This window comes from Leucopleurus acutus, assembly GCF_964270905.1.
Source record: "Leucopleurus acutus genome assembly, chromosome: 4".
NCBI lineage: Eukaryota > Metazoa > Chordata > Mammalia > Artiodactyla > Delphinidae > Leucopleurus > Leucopleurus acutus.
The window spans coordinates 154,193,082-154,220,195 of NC_139146.1; the positions used below are offsets into that span (position 1 = coordinate 154,193,082).

General features: G+C 43.7%; 1 protein-coding gene across 4 annotated transcripts in view; it reads right to left on the minus strand.

Annotated features, from left to right (window-relative positions):
• The window catches only part of RAPGEF2 (Rap guanine nucleotide exchange factor 2), a 241,738-nt gene that overhangs the window by 137,811 nt on the left and 76,813 nt on the right, over positions 1–27,114 (minus strand). For 3 of the 4 annotated variants that reach the window (XM_082838707.1, XM_082838706.1, XM_082838708.1), the window contains exons 2-4: positions 24,957–25,027; positions 18,627–18,683; positions 3,743–3,826 (exon numbers count right to left, since the gene is read on the minus strand). In XM_082838707.1, coding sequence (XP_082694833.1) covers positions 3,743–3,826; positions 18,627–18,683; positions 24,957–25,027 — 212 coding nt within the window. Of the gene's footprint in view, positions 1–3,742; positions 3,827–4,279; positions 4,400–18,626; positions 18,684–24,956; positions 25,028–27,114 lie in introns of those variants that run through there. The other variant, XM_082838709.1, reaches the window with a different exon arrangement.

Below are 27,114 nucleotides of genomic sequence, written 5' to 3' on the forward strand. Positions count from 1 at the left end.
CTATGGCAAGTGTCCACTCTGGCCTTTTCCTCAATGAGAATGAGAATAGCCTCTGCTGCACTGCTACCTCACCTTTGCTCACCCGCCTTCTGCTCATGCAAAGACACTGAATTGTAACAACGGCATTATACGCAACACTGTAAGTGACAGGACAGCCACCTGTGCAAATATCCATGTTTCACAACTCGGTAAATTTCTAATAGGTTTACAGTAAAACTCACAAAACATCATCTTCTCACTGACATGGCGTGGACCGAGGCAGAGTGAGTAGGTTGTCACTGACAGTCACAAAGGAATTCATAAGCTCCACAAATGTTAAAAATCTCATCAAGGAATAATATTCATGCTTGAATAACCAAAATACAGAACAACCTTTACCTGTCTAAAAATAAAAACAAAACCATAAAATGCTGGCCTAAATGTCAACTGAGGAATTCAATAAAGCTCATGAAATCTGGAAGCCAACCTGCAGCGTACACCACCCTTCCTACTGGATGATATCACATGTCAAGGCAATTTCATGAGAATTAGTCAAAAATGTGAAAATGTTGTCCAAAGTGCTTTGATCCAAAACTAACTGTTCGGGGTGAATTGCCCGTCAAAATGAGTTGAAACTTTCAAGAGAATGGTCAGGTTACTTATTATACATAAGGATAACCAATTTCCAGGCTACCATGGTAAATGGAGAGAGTCATCTGTGAACTACTTGTTTTATAAAACCAGACAGCTACTAACACCTCGTCCACATGACGCTTTAATCAAATCTCAGTGTTTCCTGGAGGAAAATATGTAAGAATCACTGATGTAAACCTTTAAGGTAGGACCAGCAGAGGGCCCTTCTTACGAAAACAATCTCAGGACTGTCCCTAAGGCAACATCTCCAAAGGAAACAAATAACTCGGACGCAGCAAAGGTCACCAGGCGCAACGTTGAAGAAATAACCTATAAATAGCGCTGGCTTGTCATTCAGTCAGAAACACCATCCCTTCTTCACCCCATTACAGCCCTGACTCGCCGGCATTTGACAGACAGCCAGAGAAAGAGTAACGCATGACATCTTTGAAAATAATTAGACGTGGACAGCCAACGTATTCATCAAACAGGCCTGAACTGCAAGTCCTCTTTCTTGTAGAACAGCAGTTTTCTGAACACTGGGTTCCCGTTCCACGAGTTAGGACAAGCTGTCACTTGAAGCTGATGACGGCTGGTAGTCAGGAAAGATGGCCACAGGCTCCTGTGCCGTTCTGGGGACCTGGTCTATAGATTTCATTTGTACAACAGACCTTGTATCACGACGTCGCTGACCTCGGTTCTCTCTAAGATGCATAAACTTCAAATCACATTCCTTATACCATTATTTACAATAAAAAGTATCAAAAACTTACTCTTTACAATTATTAACCAAACTGTGGAAGGTTCAAATAACTGAACATTAAACAGACATCCTAATGCGTAACGAGTAAGCCTTTACAAAGAGTTTTTGACATTAATGAGTCAAGTGAATACATAGTCTTTAATTGAAATTAGCAAGACATTAAGTTGTTTATAAAGTATGCAGAACACATACATGTCAGGCTAGATAGGAAAAGACTAGACTATTAAAGGATGATTACCTTGGATGACGGACTTCAGAGGGTATTTTTCCTTACCTTTCCCTTTGAGCATTTATATAGCAATTATCATTACTTTTTACATTAAAATTATATGTAATTTTAAAAACATGCCTATGCTTAAATATTAGCTGCCTCTACCCACCTCCAAGTTTGGAAATAAGAGTCAGAGCCCCCAGAAAGAGAGCAAATAGTAGGTCCTGTGTTTGAAGGAAGAGTGTTCTATTCAACTCCTCTGGGAAACAGCATCCCTGAATGACCGGACTCATTCCCAGGGTCACACCAAGCCTCCCGGGCAGAGTTCGAGGATGGAAAACCACCCACCAGCCTCACTGCCAGAGTTTCCTCACAAAACGCAGGTAACGTCTTGCCGAAAATGCAAAGCCTCATTCTAATCACGTGAGTACATCACACAAAACCAAACTGAGGAACACCATAAAAAACACCTGGCTCTTCGAAAATATCGAAGTCCTGAAAGATAAGGAAAAACTGAAGAACTGCCAGAGACTGGAGGGGGCTACGGAGCAATAAAAAATAAATGCAAGGCGGGGTCCTACGGAGGAGCTTGAACAGTCGGTGACATTCAAAGATCTGCAGGTTAGCTCACAGTACCGCACCGAAGTGAATGTCCTGCTCTTATTCATTGCATTATGGTCACACAGGACGTTATAATTTTAGGAGAAGCTGGATGGGGGTTATATGGGAACTCTACTATTTTTTGGCAATTTTTCTGTAGGTCTAAAATTAGTTCAAAATTAAAAGTTTAAAAAAGAAATGCAGGTAACGACCATACCTCCTTCAAACGACAGTCATGAAATTAAATGATTTATATATAAATAAAGCTTTTCAAATGATGGATGCCTGGCAGACAGAAAGCACTACCTACCGAAGCCTTAGCTACTGTTCTCTCATCATTTTGGTACCACTACAACTACGACTTCTGTTTACGACTACGACCGGGGCTACTACCATCCTGTAAGTAGTGCTACTGCAAGAGCAACAAACAGGCAGCAGCTCTTCCCTCCCTCAGGGGGCCATTCTCCAACCAGAATAGCGCCTGCCGAACTGATCTGGGAGGAGCACGAGAGTGGGGACGCCTGGGAACCACGCCGGAGGCTTCTCCCATCGGAGACGCCACCTCGGGCCTCCTTCCTGCCACCCGGGCCCATCCCAGCACCTCCTGCACCTCGGCAGACCGATACAAATGACCTCTCCCCATCTCGCTTACTCTTCTTACAAAAATTTCTAAAACACATTCTTCACATGTCCCTGACCCATTCTGAATGATATATCAAGAATGTATCTTAATATTTTTATGAGAGAGTTAGGTTATAGAAGGCGGGGAGTGGAGGGGCATAGATTGCTATGCTGTGATAAATTTAGTCAATTTATTTACTCAGTAATTTTAAATAAAGATACTTAATCAGTTAAAATCTTTAAATCTGTGGTCAAAATAAACATACTTAATTATGAAACACACACAACGAGGGGGAAAAAATCACTCCCGAAACTCAGTGGGTTCCAGGGACCCTCAGGAACCCGCACAGGGGCAGCACGCTGGTGGCAGGGGAGCCCTGACCCTCTCTGGCCACAGCTGCTTGGAACTAGGTAACCGCTGCCCCGGCCCCACCAGACTGTGGCCTGAAGATCCGAAGAAAAGACATGGGCACGGCCGTCAAATGGTGCAAGCTTTAGGGACACAGGCCATAAACCAACAGTCAGCACCCAGGAGCCAAAGTCCCAGGGAGAACGTCCCCAGGGGTGACCTAGTCCCTGGTTTCTGTTTCTAGTCCCACGTGGGCCCAGGGAACCCTCTCAGCCTCTCTTTAGACGTGTATGAGAGGCAGTTTTCATTCCCTCTGAACACACGAGTCCTCAACTAGCCAGGTACGTCCACGTAACACGTCACCAGCACGTCCTTTGTCCTTGCCCTTTGTTAAAGAGGTTGAATCAGTGTTTACAACATAGAAGAGTCCTTTCTTAAGATTTATATACCAACACCCCAAGGTGCTGCCTTGCTTTGTGTCAGCAGAACAGGAAATCCGACGAGAGAGGAATTCGGGAAAAGAACTCATTCTGCAAAAGGGTTTCAAGCTCCAAGGAAACTCTACTCCAGAATGTCTATGCGATACCTGCTTCGTGGCAGAAACATGGATTCCTTGATGAACACGGAACCAGAGAGGAGGATGTACCAGCAGGTCCCAATATCATCAGGACTGAAAAGAAAAGACAATAAAATCAGATGATTATCTCCAACAAAAAAAACAAAAATAACATACAAAGCACACAGTATCCATGTTACTCGTACAATCCTGAAGAACAATGACATGTCACAAAGCACACACCTAAAATACCATTCTTCAACTACTGGAATTAAAAATTATTTTTCACACCTAAATAAGCTAAAGATATTTATCAGCAAACTTAAATGTTTTAAACGTTCATTAGACCTACAGCACCTACCATTCCAAGTTTTGGGTTTTAGTTTCATTTTTTTGAGCTGAAAATACTTTCCCTTGCTTCACAAAACAAAAATACAGAGGCAAACAGCGGACCTGAGCTTTCCCACCCTTTCCCCCGTCTCCCAAGCCCCTGCATTTCTCCACCACACTCGCTGGCATCTTTCAGAACTTCCTCATGCACACACAGGGATGGACATACGTTCTTACCCCTCCGCCCTCTCCTTTTTACAGAGAAGAGGGCACGCGCTACAGAGCTCTTGCCTCTGTGCTAACGCAGAGATCTTTCCATCAGGAGACGGCCGTCTTGTTAGATGTGCCTTATTTGACTTAAGCAAGCCCCCACTGCTGGTCATTTCAGTAACATGAAAACTCTGATGAGTAAGCTTATAGCTCCAGGAGTAACCTTGACTAGAAAACTAGACCTGCAGCTGCTGAGTCAAAGGGCACAGACACTGTGACTCTGATAAATAGCGTCCCGGTGGTTAGTTAGTAACTTCTGTGCCTACCACCTTCCCACGGCCTTGCAAGTAGAGTCTGTCTATTTATTTAACAAATGTTTAACGATTTCAGGATGAAGTCTGTTCTAGGTGCTTAGGATACTTCAGGAAACAGCAACAAACATCCCCACCCTCGTGGAACTTGTATTCTGGTGGGACAGTCCCCATAATAAACAATAAATATAACAGATCAGTAAATTATAAATCCATGCTCTGGGAATAAGTTACCGTAGGGCAAGGAAGATAGGGGTGGGGTGTTATAATTTTAAACATATGGTGGACAAGTCTCGTAGAGAAGAGCAGATCTGAACAAAGGAAGCGAGTAGACAATGGCTCCCGAGGGACGAGTATTCTCGGCCAAGGGAAGGGGGATGCGTGCGGAGGCCACGGGCCAGGCAGCTGGGCAGGGTGGCCAGGGGTGCAGCTGAAGCGAGGGCTGAGGGGTGTCCCTTCCCTGAAGCTGTCTACCACACTTCGGGGTTTTTGCCAACCTGCTCGATGAAAACTGTACTTTACTGTACTTTTTTTTGGCTGCGTTGGGTCTTCTTTGCTGCACCTGGGCTTTCACTAGTTGCGGTGCGCAGGCTTCTCATCGTGGTGGCTCCTCTTGTCGCGGAGCACGGGGTCTAGGCGTGCGGGCTTCAGTAGTTGTGGCACATGGGCTTCAGTAGTTGTGGCTCGTGGGCTCAGTAGTTGTGGCACGCGGGCTCAGTAGTTGTGGCTCACAGGCTCAGTAGTTGTGGCTCACGGGCCTAGTTGCTCCGCGGCATGTGGGATCTCCCCGGACCAGGGCTTGAACCCGTGGTCCCCTGCATTGGCAGGTGGATTCTTAACCACTGTGCCACCAGGGAAGCCCTCTCAGTGTACTTTTATTTTTCTTCTTTATTGTCAAAGCATCTTTTTTCTTATGCTCACGAGGCCTACCTATTTCTTTTTCTGTGAAATCAGTTCATAACTTTTAACCAATTTTCTATAAATCATGAGACTTTTTCTTATCTAGAAGCACTTTATACAAATTAGCATTTTGAAGCCATGAGCTGTGACAACCTTTTCCCCAGTTCGCTGCTTCTGTTTGAACTTTATCCTGCTTTTGCCATGTCTTAAGTTGTTTTATTTTATAGAGGCAAGTTTATCAAATTTATTAGTCAGGATACAGGCTCAGCTACTATGAAAACAAAGCAGAAAGCCCGACACAGCAGTGGCCGAACAATGGAGGAGCCCATTTCTCTCACACGTGTAGTGACAGCCTGGTGTCGGGAACCCAGGCTCTCTCCCTGTGTGGCTCGCTCACCCCGGCCCGTGGCCTCCATCTCAGACAGGGGCAGGTCCTAACCCACACCTGTCCGCATTCTAACCACTGGCAGGAGGCACACAGCCTACCCCATCTCTTCTACGAGGACAGCCTGGAAGCTGCAGCCCAGCAAACCACACGTGCGTTGCAAGGCAGTCTTCCGCAACCTATGCCAAACCCTTTTACTCTCTTTTTTCCTTTTGGCACATGGATTCCAGAAGTTGCCAAAGACCACCAAGTTGAATTTAAAATTCTGAATAATTAAGTTATTTAACACACTAATCAATATCACCTAATCACTTTCACTGCTATCTGCTTCCAGAGCAAATCAGCAGCAAGTCACGGCTTCCTCCCAAGCCCGTTCTTTACCAATTTCACAACTGCTTAGTCCTCAATAGCAAAGCATCAAGAAAACATGAAGGAAAATATTGTCAAATAGACTTTAGTTCCAACGAAACCATCAAAGTAAAATGATTTCTCAAATGAAAATGCAAAGTACTTCAAAAAATAATTTATACCCCTTTCTCTCTAATGTTTAGTCATGAGCTTTTGCAATCAACAATCATTCACCTAGGACTTCCCTGGTGGTGCAGTGGTTAAGAACCCACCTGCCAATGCAGGGGACATGGGTTCGAGCCCTGATCCGGGAAGATCCCACATGCCGCGGAGCAACGAAGCCGTGCGCCACAACTACTGAGCCCGCATGCCACAACTACTGAAGCCCGCGTGCCTAGAGCCCGTGCTTTGCAACAAGAGAAGCCAGCACAATGAGAAGCCCGCACACCGCAACGAAGAGTAGCCCCTGCTCGCCACAACTAGAGGAAGCCCGCGTGCAGAAACAAAGACCCAACACAGCCAAAAATAAATAAATAAATTATAAATAAATAAATTTAAAACAATCATTCACCTAGCTTAGGGGAAAAAATGTCACTTGTCTTCCTTAACATAAGGTCACAGTGTAATTATTCATTCTGATTTCTGTCAAGTAAAAATGTGTTGTTAGATGCAAAAATAGTTTAAATTTTTTTAACAAGTAATAAAACACTGAAATAAAAAGAAGAGAAAAGGAATTATCTTGTAAACTTTTAATCTACTGTTGCACTTACCATGTTCCCTTTATCACCAAAAGATTGGTCAAGAGAAATGAAACCTAGTAGGAAATCAAGGTTGATCACCACTAACTAGGCATGTGAGCAGAGCTGTACAGAGGCTCAGTAAACACCAACAATGACCATCCCGTAGCTGTTATCATGGTAAGAAGCACAATAAATGTCACCATGGTCCAGATGAACTGTGACGCAGAGAACGTAACAAACATTCCCTGGCTTTTTAGTTATTCCACATCTGTCCTTTTTGAAAGTAAAATTACTATGGACAAAATTAACACAATGTTCATAAACTCAGCTTTCCTGAAGCTGAACAGAAAACACGCGTGAAGTCAAAGGCAACCCATGTCCAAAATGGATGAAACACTTGTGACAGCAAACAGCCTGGCCCCCCGAATACCCACCGATTACCCTACAATTAGGGCTGACTCTTCGTATCAGGAGAGCCTTGGTAAAGACTTAAGGAAGTGAAGAGAAGAAGCTGGTCCCCCATCTCTGTCACTTACTATAATTTCATTTGCCTGTTTCTCTCCCTTTTCCAAAAAATTCAAATCTTAACTCCCAAGAGCTGTGTCTGCTGGTGGAGGCATCTGCAGAGAATGACCATTCGAACGCTGACTGGATCTGGTGAGCGTCTACTACCTGCCATGCCAAATAAAACAGTCACGATGTCTTTATTAGTGAGTTGTCTCTTTTAAAGATTCATGTCTTGCAAAAGCAAACGAATTAGAACTAAGAATACAAAAACAATGAGTCTCATTTTAAAGATGCTCTGGAAACAGCTGTAAGCTAGAGAAACACACCCCCTCACCTTTCACACCCACACCCCACAGGACTCAGGTTTGGTTTCTGTTCTGAAAATTCCTCGTTGTGAGATAACCATCATAAAATCTGTTTAACTCAGTCTTAATCAGCCAGAAAAGTCTCCTGACCTCATCTGAAACCACTGTGCTATCTCATTTAGCCCGTTCTGTGCTTTCCCCTCTCATGTATAATTACACGTCAGGCAGGCAAGTGTTTCAGCATGAGGCACGACCCTTCCCTTCAAGGTCTGCAAATACGCCCCTTCTCACAGGGCACCTGTCACCTGTGGGGCTCTATAGGTGCCAAGCGACGACTGTTTGTTTTTTAAAAGAAAAGATGAAAAAGAAATTACCTAGCAGTAACAGCATCAAACTTGTCTACACTGAGAGGGGACGCAAAATGAATCCGAGATCTTGCTTGCAGACACACTGGCGATGAAGCTGGCTAACGGAAGACTGATTAGTATAATTATTATTATTGTTCATATTACCTAGGACTAATACTGAGACTTGATTCTGTCTAGTGGTCCTCAAGCTTTAACGTACACGAGTCCCCTGGAATGCGAAGCAAACATGCATGTTCCCAGGCTCTACCCATCCCGCCAACACCCCAGTACCTGATCAAGGGTGGGAGAACCATCACGATGCCGTCTAAGCAAACATTCCAGGGGATTCTTATGCGTGGGGGCTTGTCAAGTTGAAAAACCATGAGAAAAACTGCCTAGAGCTCAAGCCCCAACTGGAACAAATGGCAGGGGAAAAAAACCCCAAAAAACGACAACTCTGTCAACTGTCGATACAACTAGTTTCATTCGCTAATGGCATTTAAATTTTTCTCAAATAGTTGTTTTATGTTTTAAAACTATGAGCTAAGGAGCTCGATCAAGGGTTGCTGAAATGATAAAAGGTGAATCTTGGAATAACTCTAACTGACCATTTCCAAGTAACTTTAGTCCTATATCACCAGTAACAGGTAGAGGAGAGAAGCCGAAAGCTTAAAGGGGTACATCTAGCAAAACAGGACTTGCCAATCTCTCCCATCACCAAAATGACACTTAGAGACGACCTGCCAGTGTCAGACGGAGCTAAGAACGCCAACGGACAAATGACTGGACTCCAGCACCTCCCCGTGCTACCGCTGGCAAGATGAAGCCCAGAAGTGCGGCCCTCTGCAAAGCTCCTGTTCTGATTTCATCCACAGGGACGAAATGAATCAAGGCAAACGAAACAAAACAAGCAAACAAAATATAAACAGTCCATCATAAAATGATCGATGCGCCGTGCGATCAGAAAGAAGGACCCTGAAGCCATCGAGACCGTCCAGCCCTGCCGCCCATTCTTCCCAGGCTAAACCAAAACGTCACGTGCAGCCTGGGGACGAGAGGAAGAGGCCTACGTAACCTGCTCCCACGCTCTTCCGCCTGCCTTGCCTCTACTCCTCAGCCCAACCCCCCTCCTGGGCGGCACCTGCCCACCTTCTAAGTCACCCCACACCCCGAAGGAACGGCTCCAACACCACTTCCTCAAAAGGTCTTCTCACTTACTGTTTCCCACGCTCCAAAATGCATGTTCAAATTTAGCCTGTTCTGTGCTCTTCTCTGTCGATTTCTCATCCCTGAGCTTCCTAGGGGTCTCCCTCCACCTGCACGGGGGGCTGCAGCTCGTGGGAACGGAGCAGATCTCAGCAGCATCTGCTCAGGGAACTGAGACCAAGATACACCTCCGCTTATAACCCTCAGTTCCTGGACCGGAGGAAGCCCAGCCGCACTAGCCAGCACCTGGAAGCAGCAGTTTGTTGCCGAGCAAAGAGCCAAGGTTTGGGAACACACGTTCTTTCACACCAGCCATGCGGTCCTGGTGACGTCAGCCCCTGGGGTTCTGGTTCCCCGACCGTAAAACGGGGATATTAGTCCCTCTTCACAACGTCACTCTGATGTAATGACACAGTACGTATCAAGCACCTTGCAGAGCAGGGACATAAAACACTGCTTCTCTTCCTCTCTTTCCCGCCCTCACAACCCACCCTGCAAGGGTCAGCCTACACCTTTACTCTCTGCTCCGAACCCCAGCAGATCCTGGGCTTCAGACTGCGCCCTGCTCAGCCGTCCTCCCCCTTTTCCTCCACATAGGCCTCAAGGCCTTTGAAAAAACTTGCTGTTCCCACTCCTAAAGGGTACCTTCTGCCTAGGAAACGCATCACTCGCCCTTTGAATTCCAGGTTAACGACCACTTCCTCTGAGAAACGTTTCTGTATCTTCCAAATAAATTGAGTCCCTCTGTCCTGGGTTCCCAGACACTCTGGATTTGCTCACACGAAGCAGAGCGACATCATCGTTTACCTCGGAAGCCTTCTCCCGTTAGCTCTTAAACTCCTCTAGCGCCCCAGTGCCCCCAGCAGACACACTAGATATGGCTCGACTGGCACTCAGACATTGTATTAACCAATGTATTAACAGTTGAATAGACACCAACTCAGATATGGTGTTAAAATGACTGAAAGTCAAAGACGTGAGTTTCAATTTATCAGGGACTGGAGAAATGAAGCGAGGCTTAAAGAACGTCCTCAGCAATACCCTAGAGGTGCACAGGGTGGCAGTGTCTCCCCACGAAAGGGCTGCGTGTGCAGCTGCGCGGTCCCCGTTAACGAAGCCGGGAGTCCAAGTTGACAAGGGGGCTGAAAGGATAGTAAGATAATAAATACATCACAAGAAAACAAATTAAGTCAGCAAAGGCGATTATGCGAGCGCAAAAAAGCAACCTGGGAAAAAGCTACTTTATTCAGTTGTTAATACAACGTGAAAACTTAAGTGGAGCCCAGTTGGCTAAAAGGCTGCGGGGGGGGGGGGGAAAGGCGGGGGAGGGGCTCTGGGCAAGGGCACACGTGTCCTAGTGGACGCGGAGCTGACCCCCACCTCCTGCCGGCCACAAACCGACACCTAACCCACGTCTCTGCGTGTGTTTGCAGGGGGGCGGGTGAGTCAGCCAACAGAAACTGAAGGAATGGTCCCCATGCAAGAAAACCCAAACAGTCTGGGACCAGAAATCGGTGCCCAAGGAGGGCGTCGCGGGTACGGGAAGGAGTTCCTCCCGGTGAGCAGATGAGGGGCAGCACGGCACTGGCACGGCACAAGGGCCTGGGGTAGAGAGCACCCTGCGGCGCTGCATGAGGGCGACAGCTACGGCGGCAGCAGGGCCCGGAGACGCACGAGGCGGCAACAGCGTGGGAACAACGGCGGGCAATACGGGCGGAAACGCCCAGAAACGGTGGAGAGGACGCCCGCTCAGGGAGAGGTGGGGGCACGCAGCCGCGTGGGCCAACACGCGTCAGGACTCGGGGAGGTTTAGAAAGAGAGGCTGCATTCTATTATATACGACCCAGATGCCACGCCACGTCCAAACGACAAAGCCGGCGGCACCTGGGAGAGATGGGAACGGGATTCTTACCACCCGGGCCTACCGGCTCCACATCTCGAGCTAAGAAGCCAGATGGGCAATAAAACGAGGACCATACAAAGTTCCACGAAGTAAGTGGAGCCCGCTAGCAAGGAACCCAGAGGGACAGCCCCCAGTGACCACGGCTAGGAGAGCACCCGTCTCTTTCCCTGTATCTGCTGTCCCAGCAGCGTCATCCAACGGAAGGATAAAACCAGAAAACAGAAAGTCCGCCTAAATTTCTCCCGCCGCACAACCCCCACCCCATTCTGTGGGCTCCGCTCGGAAGCCTCTGCTGAAGTTCACGGCCTCGCTCTTGGCCCCCTTCACTGTTACTAGACTCCTCTCACCGGCACAGACTTGTACTGTCAAATGTACAGTTATGCCGATAACCAAAGCAGGAAGAATTTTACCTGTTGACAATAAATCACCCTCTACCCCTTTCCTGGGAATCCAGCAGTTGATTCAGTAGGACGAGGCGAGGCCCTTGGGACAGAAGCCTGTCCAGCCCTCTTCCCACCCTAATGGCTACTGCAATGGATCCGAGCCGGATTTCCTATGAACGAAGTGTTCCAGGGCTTAAAACAGAAGTCCTAACAATGGCCACCTTCCAAGATGCAGATGGCTTTTCAGATACACAATAACTGTACTCTTTTTCACAAATACATGACATCACTTCTGCTACTGGGTTTATCAAAAAGTTTAATAATTGTTTTTCTTGCTCCTCTGATGGGGCTCTAAGCTTTAAGCTCAAAGACAGAACATGCCTTATGTATTTCTGTACGGCCAACGGCACAAAGTAAGCTCACAAGAAAAGTTAATGCAACATGGCAAGTGTGGGCCCTGACAACACCAGGTCACGGTCAAAAGAAAGGTGAAGTGCACACACCAGCAGGATGTACTCAGGCATGAAGTGTAGAACGTATGATAGAAAGAGCTCTATGGAGAGTTAAAATGTACATTTCTGACGTACAGAATAGCAATACTGTACTATAAAATTATGCACTTCATAATATTTCATCACAAATTCTCACACTTATGAAAACAACACATTTTAAAAGTGGAGGGTAACTTTTTGTTCCATTTCCTGAAAGTTCTAAATTGTAAGGAAGTTACGTCACTTTTATCACTTAAAACTCTGAAGGAAAAAAAGCATCATTTTAACATGAAGTTTTTCAGAAAGTTCTTAAGCCTCCTCTCAATAAATTATAGGGGCTAGACCAACAAACAGGATAAATCAGTAACATCAGTAAAAACTCCAAGAACTGATGGAAATACTGAGGCTATTTCAGCTTTATTTTGAAAATATTTTATTTGGAAAATATTAAAGTATTCTGAGAATATTTTTGTTTTGAAAAAATTAATATTTTGAAAATATAGGGGATAAGTGGACATAATTTTTTTAACTGTGATAATTCACTTAACAAGCAGAGGGAACAATATAAAGAACAATAACTAAAGAATTAGTAAAGCCAAAGATTCTATAGACTCACTGTGCAATCTTTCTTAAATTTATAAAATCCATTTTAAAAATGAAATGAGGGAGTGATGTCTTGGGAGTTATGAAGTTACTCAATAAACTTATTTTTGAACGAAAGAAAAAAACTCACTACAGATTACATACATATGGCAATCCATCAGTCAATGATTCAGCTAGACTGAGGGCAGAGGGCTACACCCAAGGGCTCGACAATTTCTCAAATTTAAGACAGCAGCCAAAATGAACTTTTCTGAAAACTACCAATGGGTCACGAAATTAATTCACAAATCTGCATCTTTCAGTTACACGCTGCAGTTTCATTGGCACGACAAACCTGTCCCTCTTCTACAGAAAACTGGCACCCGAATTGCTAAAGAGAACTCAGACATCCAGAGACTGACCAAATTCACACCAAATCCGCCCACCCACTGCCAAGGTCCCGGGTGATGGGAATGGCACTACCAGCTCACAAGCACCGTGACCCGCAATGACCAGAAAGCATAGGGAGAGAGCTACATGTTACTATAAACACCTATAGTTAAGAGGAGTTCAGAGGTTTTTATTCACTAAGTAGTGTCACAGAGAATTGATAGGAAGAACTGAACACCTAACCTGCCGTCGGCTGTTTTACCCAGAAGTCAGGCCATAAAGAAGGTCTCTTCCTGCTGATCTAGCAAAGGAATATATCCCTTGAAATAAATGCAAAAAATAACAACAGAGAACAGACAAGATGCAAATGTCTATGCTGGGCACGGCACATGTAAATCTGAACTAAACACAGTCCCTGCCCTGATGGAGTTTACAGACTAGATACATTTGTTAATGTTTTTATTTTGCTACTCTTTCACTCACCACAAAAATAAAACATTTTCATTCAAAGACAAACAGTAAATATAAAAATATCATTATTGGCAAGAAAGCTTCAAGTATCGCCATATGTACGTAAAACAATCTTAAGTCTATTTGTGGGTATGCGCGTATCCATGCGTGCCTATTTGAATTGTCATACTTACACAGAGCACACGTGTACATCACAACACACCAAGCTCAGGGCTGAGCACCTTTATCCTACAAGTCTGTGCAAAGGCTAAGTCTTTAGAGGTGTCATGCCTTCAAGTCAACGAAAACCTCGGGTTTCACCTTTTCCTTGTACACACGCACAAGCACAGTAAACTTACGGAAACATGGACACTCCAAATAGTGGTTACGCATCGCTGGGGAAGAAAGGAAGGCAGATTTGAAGTATTTTGTCTCCCGAGGGAAAATTAAAAAAAAGCAAAGCAACCTAGGTAGTAGATAGTGCTTTTGTAAAACTCTTCTTAAGACTACGATGTAGATGGCATCCCTGGTGGTGCAGTGGTTAAGAATCCGCCTGCCAATGCAGGGGACACGGGTTCAAGCCCTGGTCCGGGAAGATCCCACATGCCGTGGAGCAACTAAGCCCGTGCACTACAACTACTGAGCCCGCGAGCCACAGCTACTGAGCCCGCATGCCACAACTACTGAGCCCAGGGGCCTAGAGCCCGTGCTCCGCAACAAGAGAAGCCACCACAATGAGAAGCCCGCGCACCGCAACCAAGAGTAGCCCTCACTTGCTGCAACCGGAGAAAGCCCGCGCGCGGCAACAAAGACCCAACTCAGCCCAAAATAAATAAATTAAATAATAATTAAAAGTAATAAAAATTTAAAAAATTTTAAAAAATTAAAATAAAAAGACTACGATGTAAAAGTAAATAAAAGCTTGGCCACATCCGAAAGGAGAAAGCAGTACAATAACTGGGTATGGGCCAGAGCCCAGGAGAGCTTCCTAAGGACGGAGACACAGCACCTCACCCCGTGTGGGAAACAGGGCGGGACCCCGGGGGTAGGAAGAGCAACACTGCAGGGAGCGCAGCTCTCCCTCCAGGAGGGGAAGGGACAGGAGCACAGGCAGCTCTGAGCCCAGATGGGCCACTGGAGGAGGAGGGGCACGCGGAGCGGACAGGGCGCGCTGCGGTGGAAACAGGAAACCCAGCCGTGGAGTGAAGAGACCGGTAAGCGCAGGCAGAGGGGCAGCTGGGCCGGAGGTTCGGAGGTTACAGATTTCAGTGAAAATGCCTGAAAAGACTCCACGAGCCTCCACGCAGCTTCCTCTGAAAAAGGAACCATTTCCTCTCCTGCAATAAGGGGAGATAAACCCCGTAACAAAGTGCTCTGAAAACTCTTCTGGAAACCAAAGCATTCAGTCCGACCCGTGCGTGGCAATCGGGCCCATGGTTCAGGGATACCCGTGTTTAGAGAGCGGCTGTGTGTGCAGGCGTAAAAAAGATATATCTGAATGGTTGGATTTCTGATCTAAAGGTTTTTAGCACTTTACATGTAACTATATATTAAACTGAAATGGTGAGGATGGCTGGCCATTAAAGAGAAAGTAAGGAGAACGAACGCACTTGTTTATCTCCTTTCTTAAATTCTCTAAAATAAGTGCCTCAGGTGAAATGAGTATTATCTCCCTTAGTATTTCCAAGCTAGCAAAATACCCAGCATCTAATAGATAGCAAATGAAAGAAAGGCAGAAATTACCTGATGTTCCTGTCCACTGTGTAAAGCTCAACTAATCGTACCTAATTAAATGGGCAAGTCTACACTTTAAAAATTCCGTTTTATCAGAACCACAGCTCTCTCCTAAATCACAATATAATTTTAAAGGGCATACTGTTTGTCATACTGTTCCTGTTAAAACAGTAACACCAGGGGAATTAGAACAGTGCTGTCATCATTCCTTCCTAAAGAAAGTTTAAAGCAGCTAAAACATTGGGAGAACAAAACGTAAATTACCAAAACAGTGAATGGAGTGAGAACGCTGCCCGCGGCTGACATTTCTGTGCGCCGACCACATGCGCCCTTGCTCTACCTCCTTCACACCGAGCCCTGCATCTCAGCCTCACGCCAGCCGGAAACACTGAACCCTGTGATCACTGTGTCCCCACTTTACAGGTAATAAAAAGGAGGCACAGAGGTGGATCAGAAGAGTACTATATTTACCTGGTGAAATTACTGGAATCATAGACTCGGAAGTCACCAGCACGCAAACATAATAAGGAAAATGAATACTCATCTCTTGGTCATAAAACAAAATTCTGAAAGTCTGATATTCCAACTGCACTGTTGTTCTCCAGGCTCAAGCACAGACTCATTCCCCCTAAGAGGTAATGACAACAGGTCCCAAAAAAGAGGGGTGGTATTACTAAGTTATTGCAGATTCATATACACCCCAAATACAAGAGTTCTTTAATTTTCAAAACCGCGCTTACACCAACTGCTCAGAGCAGAGACAAGTCTGTTCAAGGATCACAGAGGAAAATCCTCCCACTACCCTTCAACACAAGCTTGGTCAAATACTAGGAATCTGACTGAGGGTATCTGCACTTAGTCTCTGAAGTTTTGGTCATAGGAAATCATGATCTACCAAATACCCATAGATTCTTCATTGCTTAGGAACACTGCCACCTCACTGTAATTAGTCCAAAACAAACAATTACTACAATCAACTCTTGCTGCAAACTCCTGAATGCATTCAATTTAGGATTCTCCAAGTCACGGCTTTGCATGATTCGCAGGGCTCCTATTCACCGCCTAAACTGACTTTAAAAAGAGAAAGCAAGTACGTCTAAAACACTGCAATCTCCCTTCCATTTAAATGAATAATAAATAATAATTGTCAGGAAGCCGGCACAATGTGGGCAGAAGTGCTGGTGGGTTTCAGGGGCCGCCACCACCCCTTGGGGAGGCCACCCCAGGGAGAGATGCAGTCCTCGCGCCTGCATGCACACAGCATCATTTTCTACAGAGGCATGAAGAAGGCTGGGAAATGCTGCTGTGTGGGGGGCAGCTAGGGCTGCAGAGTCACCAGGTCTGGGCACAAGTCCAGATCCCGAGTTGAGCAGTGACACAAGCCTTAGCACCCTCGTATCTAAAACGGGGGTGATGAAAGATCTACCTGCAAGACGGCTGCAAGGAGGAATTAAATCAATGCACACAGAGCACAGATTCGAGTGTGTGGGACGGACGAAGGGCTTGTTACACGTTTGCTATCGCCTCGTCTTCGACACGGCCCAAACCATGTTTCAGAGGGAAAGGACTAAAATACACGTCAGTAATATTCATCAGAGATTGCCAACCCTGACAGGTGTACACCCGTTAAACGGATAGCTTTTAATTGCTCCTGAAAGAGGACAAATAGTCTTAAGTTATTTACATCATGATTCCTTCAAGGATAAGTATGTTAAGGGCATTGGCCCCTGGTGTGAGTTTTCTCATTACCACTTATGTCTGGTTATTTACTGCTCTTCTCTATTGCATGTATATTCTCTGAAGCCCTAGATGGATACTGACAGCCAAGAACCATCCTGCATCAGATCCACCCATATCTTCTAAAATCCATCCGTGACGGCCCCGTTCCTCCATCTGCCCAAGTTCAAGCACTGTCACCTCAGATGACTGCAATTCTCTCCTAACAGATTTCCCTGCCCATCCACTCAACCTAATCCACCCTTTGAGGGGATGTGTGGGGCTGGGAGGCGTCTGGTCACATCATTTTCCTGCTTGAAAACTGGCCGCCTACCTACAGACTAAAAGAGACTTAAAAAAGATAAACAACCAATAAACAACCTGTACCAAAAAGAATTTGAAACAAAGAAATTTGATTATTTTCATGATATGAAAATTATTTCTTAAGGTTTGATGATAATATTGTGGTTAAGTGTTTTTTTTTAAGTCTATCTTTTAAAGATAAAAACACATATCAAAACAATGATGGCTGAATTGATATGTCTGGATTTACTTCAAAATAATCCACCGGAGGTGGAGGAAGAGATGAAACATCATTGCTTGTCAGTCGACAACGTGGCAAGGTGAGTCCACGGGGGCCCGTTTTACTACTGTCGCTAATACTGTGAACATCTGTAATTTTCCAGAATAAGATGTAATTGAGGAGGAAAAGCACTTATTTCCAGTCGTCTAAGAATCGAGGATGACTTTTTCAACAACACATTCACAGGCAAGTGTGACTGTGGCCTGCCCCTTCTCCTGACTCCACACACCCCACGCCATGCGCTCTAAACTGGCCGCACTGTTCAACACGTGACGCCAGGCCCCTCCCGCTCTGTCCCTGTACACACAGTGCCTCCTGCCAAGAAAGTCCCACGAGACCACCAGACATGCTAGGAGATCCAGGGCAAAGGGCCCCTTCTCCGAGACCCTCCCCTGCACCCCTCCTGTACAAACCTATAGTCTCAGCTATTCTGGTGGGTTAGTTTTCATTGTTGTTGCTTTCCTTTTTTCTATTTCTACCTCCCTCAAAAGATTATAGCCACCCTAAGGGCAGAAGCTGTATTTTATTTATTTCATTAAAGATTCCCTATAATATGCATGGAAAATAGTAATTACTGAGTGAGTGCCTTGAAAAACAGGAAGGAAAGTCAACAGAGCAACCGTCATTCACAGCAAACATTAACAAAACAATATGTCTAGTAAATCAGAGCTTAAGTATCCGTAACACACCAATATTTATCTACTGAATGTTTATCACATTGCTTAAAAAATTAGTTGCCATTTTTTCAAGGAGTACGTTACAGATCTTAAAAGGAACATCAATATGATTTAAAGAAGAAACTTTCCTTTGGAAAGACTCTACACTATTTCTCGTTTCATAAAAGTCAAAATACTCCATAATGTGAAATACTATCTCCAGCCACACGTGAGTAACATATAGATGCTGATGTGAATTTATCAGCAAAGGACTGAAATAGTTGAAATGCTTCACATTTCTAAATTATGCAATAAAAGTTAATGCAAAATTAAGGCAGTGCTGACTTGACAAGGTGCCCCTAGTACTTCTTTGATACTTTAAGGACATCATCTAGCCACTGCATTACACATCGTGCAAAGACAAAGGAAACACCTACTAGTATAAAACTTCATTGGCTTCATGTCTTTCATATCTCACAGTTTCACACATTAACCTGTAAAACAAAAAATAAAGACACGAGCTCATCGTTTGTCATGAAAAAACATACTGATAGTTTAAAAATGAGACATTATGTAGAAAATTAACATTACTTTTATGAACTGTCACATTCATTGGCCTCAAGATAAATATTTGTGGTGCCTAGGTTAACAAAATAAAGTGAAATCTGGTAAAGAGATGCTAGAAAAGAAACATTTTGTTAGATGTCAGCTTCACCTAGTTTATTTCATAGGGAACAAAATTGTATGTGTTTTATACTTTGTAAATGATATGCGGACAAATTAATGTTCTCCAGGGTAAACAGAAAATGAGAGAGAACCTGAAAATTAGAAAGGAAAACCTACTAACTTAAAAAGTGATAACATAATTCACAGTTTAACATTAATGTTACTTAACAGTATGGAATTTCAGACAAAAGTAGGCTTTTATTAAAGTGCGTATTTTTATGACTAAGGACTAAATGAATGCTTTACAACTTAAAGATTTATTTACTTCAAATGATTCATCCCTGAGGAAAATAAACTATGAAAATTATAGAAAACATGAATAAATGTTTAAATATTCAAAATTACCTCAAGAGCAGCATCTTCAGAAAGCATCTTATTATATTAAATAAGCCCATGTAAAATTTCCCAAAAGTTACAGAAATGCAAAAGAGAAAAGGATTATTTCTTCTTAAGAAGGAACTAGGAAATAGAAAAGGCTGGCTGTAAAAGTGACTGTTTCGGGCTTCCCTGGTGGCACAGTGGTTGAGAGTCTGCCTGCCGATGCAGGGGACACGGGTTCGTGCCCCAGTCCGGGAAGATCCCACATGCCGCGGAGCGGCTGGGCCCGTGAGCCATGGCCGCTGAGCCTGCGCGTCCGGAGCCTGCGCTCCGCAACGGGAGAGGCCGCAACAGTGAGAGGCCCGTGTACCGCAAAAAAAAAAAAAAAAAAAAAAAAAAAAAAAGCGACTGTTTCAACAGCAGTGCCATTTTGGTCAGCGGGGCTACCAGTTGCCATCTGTGAAAACACTGGGATCAACACACATCCATCTTTCCGCTGTTTGCACGCTCTTGATTTTTCACTTGAAAACGACCCTCCTGGGTTCTCTTTTGCCTTGAAGCAGCACCCTGCTTCAAAGGCCCCCTCAGCCTCTCAATCCCTTACCCGAAACTTCCACTTAACTCCAGAAGGTAGCATCGAACCTTGAATACACATCATTAAACAAAGTTTTAATAGACTGCATCGTACCAATTCTTCCTAGGAAAGGATGAGAGACACAAGGAATGGGTCTAAAAATACCAGGTGTTTAAATTATGTAACCGGCTCTGCCCTGTTTCCCGTTACACCCTTTTCACTGGATCCTGGTCCTTCTACGGTTGACCCTGTACTCCTGCAGGCTCACCCCTCCCACACCATCATCCGTTTCCCCCCTCTCTCCTAAATCGCTTCCTTAATACACAAACACACCTTATGGGGACCGCCCACTGTGTGGGGAAGGAGACATGCTTGGCCCCATATCCGCCTCCGGCTACCATCCATACTCCGCTTTTCCCGCAACAGAAATTCTCCTTTTAGAGCTGTCTACGGGAATACACCGTCTCCATTCTCTCACCCTCCTCCCTCTCCTCCATCACTGGGTCCCTGAAACTCAACAAAAAGGGGGGTCGGGGGGAGCTGCTGGCGGCCTAGTGTGTAGGACTCCGCGCTTCCACGGACAGGGCCTGGGTTCAATCCCTGGTTGGGGAACTGAGCTCCCACAAGCCGTGCAGCCAAAAAACAAAAACAACTCTGAGAGCTGTCAGCTTCCTCTGTGTTATCTAAATCTTTTCTGACCTTGTAGTAATGCCACTTCTCAGCAACACATGACTCCCTTTTCCTTACAGCATTTTCTGCTCTAAGTCTCCTGGTTTTCCTCTTATTCGTCATTTTTTCAGTCTCCTTTGGACTCTCTGCCCCTCTCACTCCTCTACCTGACTCAAAATGCATCGCCTCCAGGGGTTGTCCGCCCTCTTCTCCTCTGCACCATGTAACCTCATCCAGTCTGTGATTTTTTTTTTTTTTTTTGCGGTACGCGGGCCTCTCACTGCTGTGGCCTCTGCCCTTGCGGAGCACAGCCTCTGGACGCGCAGGCTCAGCGGCCATGGCTCACGGGCCCAGCTGCTCCACGGCATGTGGGATCCTCCCGGACCAGGGCACAAACCCGTGTCCCCTGCATCGGCAGGCGGACTCTCAACCACTGCGCCACCAGGGAAGCCCCAGTCTGTGATTTTTAACGTAATCCGTAAGCTGATGCTCCAAAGCCATGCCCCACACCTAACCTCTCACCGTGACACCACGCATCCAAATGCCTACTCGGTGGAATAACCGCTCCATGTTCAAAACGTCCAACAGATCTTAAATTCCTTCCTCCCAAATCTGCTCTCCCACAGTCAGAACCCAATCGTCTAGGCCAAAACCTTGGAGTCGCCATCCTTGACTCTCCTCCCTCTCCTTCAAATCCCATCTTTCCGCCACGTCCTGTTTCCAAAATCCACCCTCCCAGGCAGACCACGTTCACCACCTGCCGGTGAAAACCCAGTCTCAGCCACCATCCCACTGTCATCTCCTACCAGGACCACACAGGTAGATTCTGAGTCTGTTCTGCACACCTGTTGTCCATTCTCCAGACATGACGTCACATCACCTTGCACCTGCTCTTTTTAAAATTTATTTACTTATTTATTTATCTATTTATGTTGGCTGCATAGGGTCTTAGTCACAGCACGCGGAATCTTTCTTCCTTGCGGTGTGCGGTCTTCTACCTCACACCTGCTCTTAATCTCCACTGCCTTTACATGAAAATCCGAACTCCTACCCTTGAATACGCAGCCCTGCGCTGCTGACTACACTTAGCATCCTATAGTTACTCTCCCACGGCCCCTGCCTGTTCCCACCGTGGGCATCGGGGGCCCATCGGCACTGCAGGGCTCTCCGCACAGCTGAGCCAACCCAAGTGTTCCCTCCTTTCAGCCACAAAGTCAAAGCAGCCGAGCGTCCATTCTTACCATGCCCGACATGCTAACATCTAAATCCTGTCTGCCCCACTAGGAACAGCAGGGGCTTGGTCTAGTTCACCGCTGTTTCTTCATGGCCTGCCTGGATGTCTAGCAGGTAGTAGGACTGCAGTGGATAACTGCTGACTGCATAAAAGAACTAACCTAGCGCCATGAGAAAATCACGATAAAATCGTCTATAGGACAATGTTCTAAATAAATGGAAACAGTACCAAAATGCTTTTTTTTCCTTTAAACATTGTTAAGGAATGTTTCATCAAAAGCATACTGATCTTCCCTGAATTCCTAAAGAATATACTAGCCAGATTTTAGTTGTTCCTTAAGGTCTAAAACTGCCTGTATAATAATAATTACGCTCATCCATAATGCTAAAGAATATACATGTATACAAACTCACATACATATAACCATATATATGTTATACTGTATATAGGTAGTGTACATATATATATATATGTATACACACATACATATAACCATATATGTTATACTATATATATGTAGTATATATATATACACACACGTATAACCGTATATATGTTATACTATATATAGGTAGTGTACATATATATACACATGTATACACACATACATATAACCATACATATTATACTATATACATGTAGTATGTATATATGTATACACACATATAACCATATGTTATACTATATATGTAGTGTGTATATATGTGTATACACACAACCATATATGTTATGCTATATATATGTAGTGTGTATGTATATGTACACACTTATAACCGTATGTTATACTGTATATATGTAGTGTGTACATATGTACACACATAACCATATACAAGTTATAGTATATATACATATGTAGTGCGTATATATATGTATATACACATATAACCATATATATGTTATACTATATATGTAGTGTGTGTATATATACGTATACACACAACATATATATACTATATATATAGTGTGTATATATGTATACACACATATAACCATATGTATGTTATACTATATATGTAGTGTGTATACATATGTGTACACACATAACCATACATATGTTATACTATATATATGTAGTATGTATACACGTATAAACACACGCACACATAACTCAGCAGGCTCTTGCTTCCCGCACTGAGTGGCCCCAGTCACTCTGCTCTTTACAGATTCTTGGCCTCCACTCCCACTGGACCTTCCTCCTCCCCTCTGCAAATATGCTGCTTCTGACCCACCTGTATGAAGGGAGTAAACCTTAGAAAAATAATGCTGTGTGGAAAAGTCGTACAGTATGTCAGTGAGGACCTGGAAACCTTTCCATTGTATAGAGTGTGTGATCTTACAGCAACACAGCCAATTAACTGCACGTCACCAACTGCTCAAGATCAACGCACTGCTTGCATACGGACAGCCCCGCGGTGCACAAAGTGAGGTTCCCAAAGTGGAAAGCCTCCCCTCCTTCCTAGGAGACCAGTGTTCCACTGCCCAGCACTCAATAAACAGACCTGGACAACCTTGAGGAAGAGCTTTTTTTTTTGCTAAAATTGGATAACTGTATTGTGTGGAAGTCTTAACTCTTCTCTATTAATCCCAGGGGTAAAATTTTATTTATAAAATTCAAAGGAAATAACTTCTCTAAATTAAGACAAGACGTACTTTTCCCAGAAAGGGTAGTTATTAACAAAGCAGTTTATCCAAGTCATCGAGTTTATCTGTGCTTCTTTTCTTGCTATTATTCATTCTGCTATCCTGATCTTCTTCTAAAGAAGGACTCAAGTTAGTTGATGTCTTGCATAAATATGAGAAACAAACGACTTTTTGACACAAGCCGAACAAGAGACACATCTTAAAGGTGACTCCTTGTAAGTTCATGCCAACAAAGTTGAATAGTCTCCAAAATAGACTTCTTTAAGGTCTAAGTCTGCTAAGCTACACTGTTGAAGTTGTCAGTTGTTTCTAACCAAAATTTACTCGTGAAATAGCAGAAAATGGTTAGTGGGTGTACGGGGCTTTATTGTATTACCTCTACTTTCGTAATCTTAAAAATATTCATAAGATGTATTAAAATTTTCCTTTTTCTATTGCACCAAATTACTATTACCTAAGTAATATTATAACTACATATACTATAGACACACATTATATAATCGATATATCTGAATATTATTGAAATATTATCCATGTGTAGTCATATGCATATGGCAATGTGACATTTATATTTTCATATTAATCAATTCATTTGCGTTTGCAGGTTAACTGCATTCAATTAAACAGACAATTGGCACTATAATTTTTTCCTAGGATAGCTGTCATCAAAAAACATAAAATGAAAGTTACACACTTTAGAAATTATCCTTGCTTTAATTTGAGCCATCTTCCAAATTCCCAATGGTTTTGCTCTTTCTAATAAAACTTTAATTTAAATCATTTTCATTACAAATTCAATTTTATAAGTACTCAATCCTCTTGACACTTTTTTCAATTAACAACTAAATATGAAATTGACATGCTCACAAATTAACTAGTGTTTAAAGAGTAAAGGGGAAATACACAGAAAACGTATTCCTTTCATAATTAAAAACTGCTGGTATCAAAAGTAGCTGGAGACAACAAAACTTTCCCATAACGTCCTAGTTGGCGTTTATTATGTAATGCATCTTCCTAAGGTCCTTTATTTTCTATTCCAGTTAATCACTGGATTATACAAGATGTTTCTGATCTTTTAATGTAAGCCCAGATAACCATAAATAAGGTTGCTGTATCACTGTACAAGAGAAGTGGTAAGATTTTTATATGAATGGACTATATAAAAAACAACTATGGTTATAAACTGAATTTCCCAGAAAAGGGCAGTCAACTTAATGCAATAAATATGTTATATACAAAGACCTAGAACATACTAAAACAGTGAACTGAATCATTCTTGGAACAGTTAAACACATTCTGGTTTCTTATGTAGCTGAGTGCTAGGAAGTAGGTTTTTATTTGCCAGGATGGCAAATAATGCTCCTTCGGTGTATTCACCAAGTGGTGTTTATTACTTCAGGTGGGGAGGGCAGGGAGAGGGACGGGAAGCAGAGAGGCGATCACTACGGCAGAAACGTCGGAAATTATTATATGGATGTAAAACTTACAAGGCCAGATGAGGCAGAGTTTTCACAAGTCAGTCATCTTTAATCCTACTTCTAAACAATAATAAATAACCACATAAAATCCAAGCATGCTACTGTTATTCATATTAAAATGCCTTACCTAAGCTGGTGCTCCCTCAGGTTGGATAAGGCTTCCATACCATGTAAATAGGAATACACTATTTCCAGATCCTGTTTGAAAAAGAGGACAGAAATTATTAACCTTGTCGGGAAAAGAGGCTTCTAAAATAAGGCATTATATTAACAGACCAAATTTAATATAGCTTTTTTTTAAATACAAGCTTTTAGACATCAAAAATCACATTATTCAGAGAAATGCTGGACTGCACAAAATGTCATGCATCACAACTGCCTTTGGGATGTATAGAAAGGCCATTAAAATATAAACTAAATGGGCTCAAATTTACAAAAATAAATTCCTCATAAATTGTTATCACCTATTTCCCAGCTTTTACATCAAAATATCAAATGTCAAGTTTTAATTTTAAAGTATAAATATTTACCAATTCCATCATTAAATGATTTTCTTAGTCAATATAAAATTAATGCATGTTATTTCATGCCTACACTTAAAAATGAGCATGAATTCAATTGTTTTCTATTCTTACCAAATGACATTTCTTATATGCAGAAATATTTAAATTTAAATATTCTCTTTTAGAAAAAGAGACATGCCTTGCTTTTCCAGATCATATTACAATACATAGAAAAAAGATTCATAGTTATTCATGAACGTTTAGAACAGGTAAAAATTCAAAATCCTGTTTATATTCATTTATATGCAAGCCAGCAGGGAATTAGTATTTTTTTTAATTAAGGCATAGTTGATGTACAATATTATATAAGTTTTGAATGTACAAAAGTTAGTATTTTAAGACTCCAATGAGGGGGCATCCCTGGTGGCGCAGTGGTTAAGAATCTGCCTGCCAATGCAGGGGACATGGGTTCAAGCCCTGGTCCGGGAAGATCCCACATGCCGCAGAGCAACGAAGCCCGTGCGCCACAACTACTGAGCCTGCGCTCTAGAACCCACGAGCCACAACTACTGAGCCCGAGTGCCACAACTACTGAAGCCCACGCGCCTAGAGCCTGTACTCCGAAACAAGAGAAGCCACCGCAATGAGAAGCCCGCGCACCGCAAGGAAGAGTAGTCCCCGCCCGCCGCAACTGGAGAAAGTCCACGAGCTGGAACAAAGACCCAATGCAGCCAAATATTAAAAAAAAAAAAACTTAAAAAGAAAGACTCCAGTGAATATCTAGCAGTTTCTGATCTCAAGAATACAAATCTACATTTACTCCTCCCCCGAATCTTAGCCAAAATGTAAAACAAATGTATTTTAAGAACTTTGTAAAATTACCCTTTTAAAATAATAGCTCTACTGAGATATAATTCACACATCATTTTCTTTTCTTTTTTTCTTGCAGGGGGCCACAGCCGCACTGTGCACAGGACCCAATCCAGGAAGTGGGCATGACCCTCCCTGGCCCCTGGCTCCTCCCAGGCTGCCCCCTCCTCCTAGAGATGAGCCGCTGTGAGTGGGCCCAGGGCTGCCGGACTCGCCAGAACTCAAGATTTGTCACTTGTGAATAATTCCGTGGTTTGTGTTCGTCCATCACCACCGTAACTCCTGAACATTTTTACCACCCAAAAGACAACCCCGCACCCTGTAGCATTCACTCCCCATCCTCCCTTCCCCCAGCTCCTGGCAACTGTTAATCTGCTTTGTGTCTATGGATTTGCCTACACTGGACATATTGTGTAAATGGAATCTCACAAGGGAAACACACGACCTTTTGTGACTGCCTTCTTTCTCTTGGCCTAATAGCTTCAGGGTTCGTCTAGGCTGCAGCAGGTAACGAGACGTTCCTTTGTATCACCGAATAGTACTCCATTAAAGAGAGATGCCACAGTTTGTTTATCCGCTCATCCACTGACGGACATTTGGGTTCTTCCTACTTTACGGCCGGTACGAATAATGCTCTTGTGAATTCTCATGCATACGTTTTTGTGTGCACACCCGTCTTCAGTCCTGATGGGTATATGTATACCTGCCAGTAGAACTGCTCATTCGCATGGTAACTCTGTGTTTAGCTTTTCAAGGAACTGCCGAATTGTTTACCTAAGTGGCTACATCATTTATAATCCTATCGGGCAAGGTCTAAGGACTCTAATTTCTCCACATACATCCTTATCAACACTAACGGCTGTCTTTTTTATTTTAGCCTTCCCAGGTGTGTTTGAAGGTGTTGATTTGCAT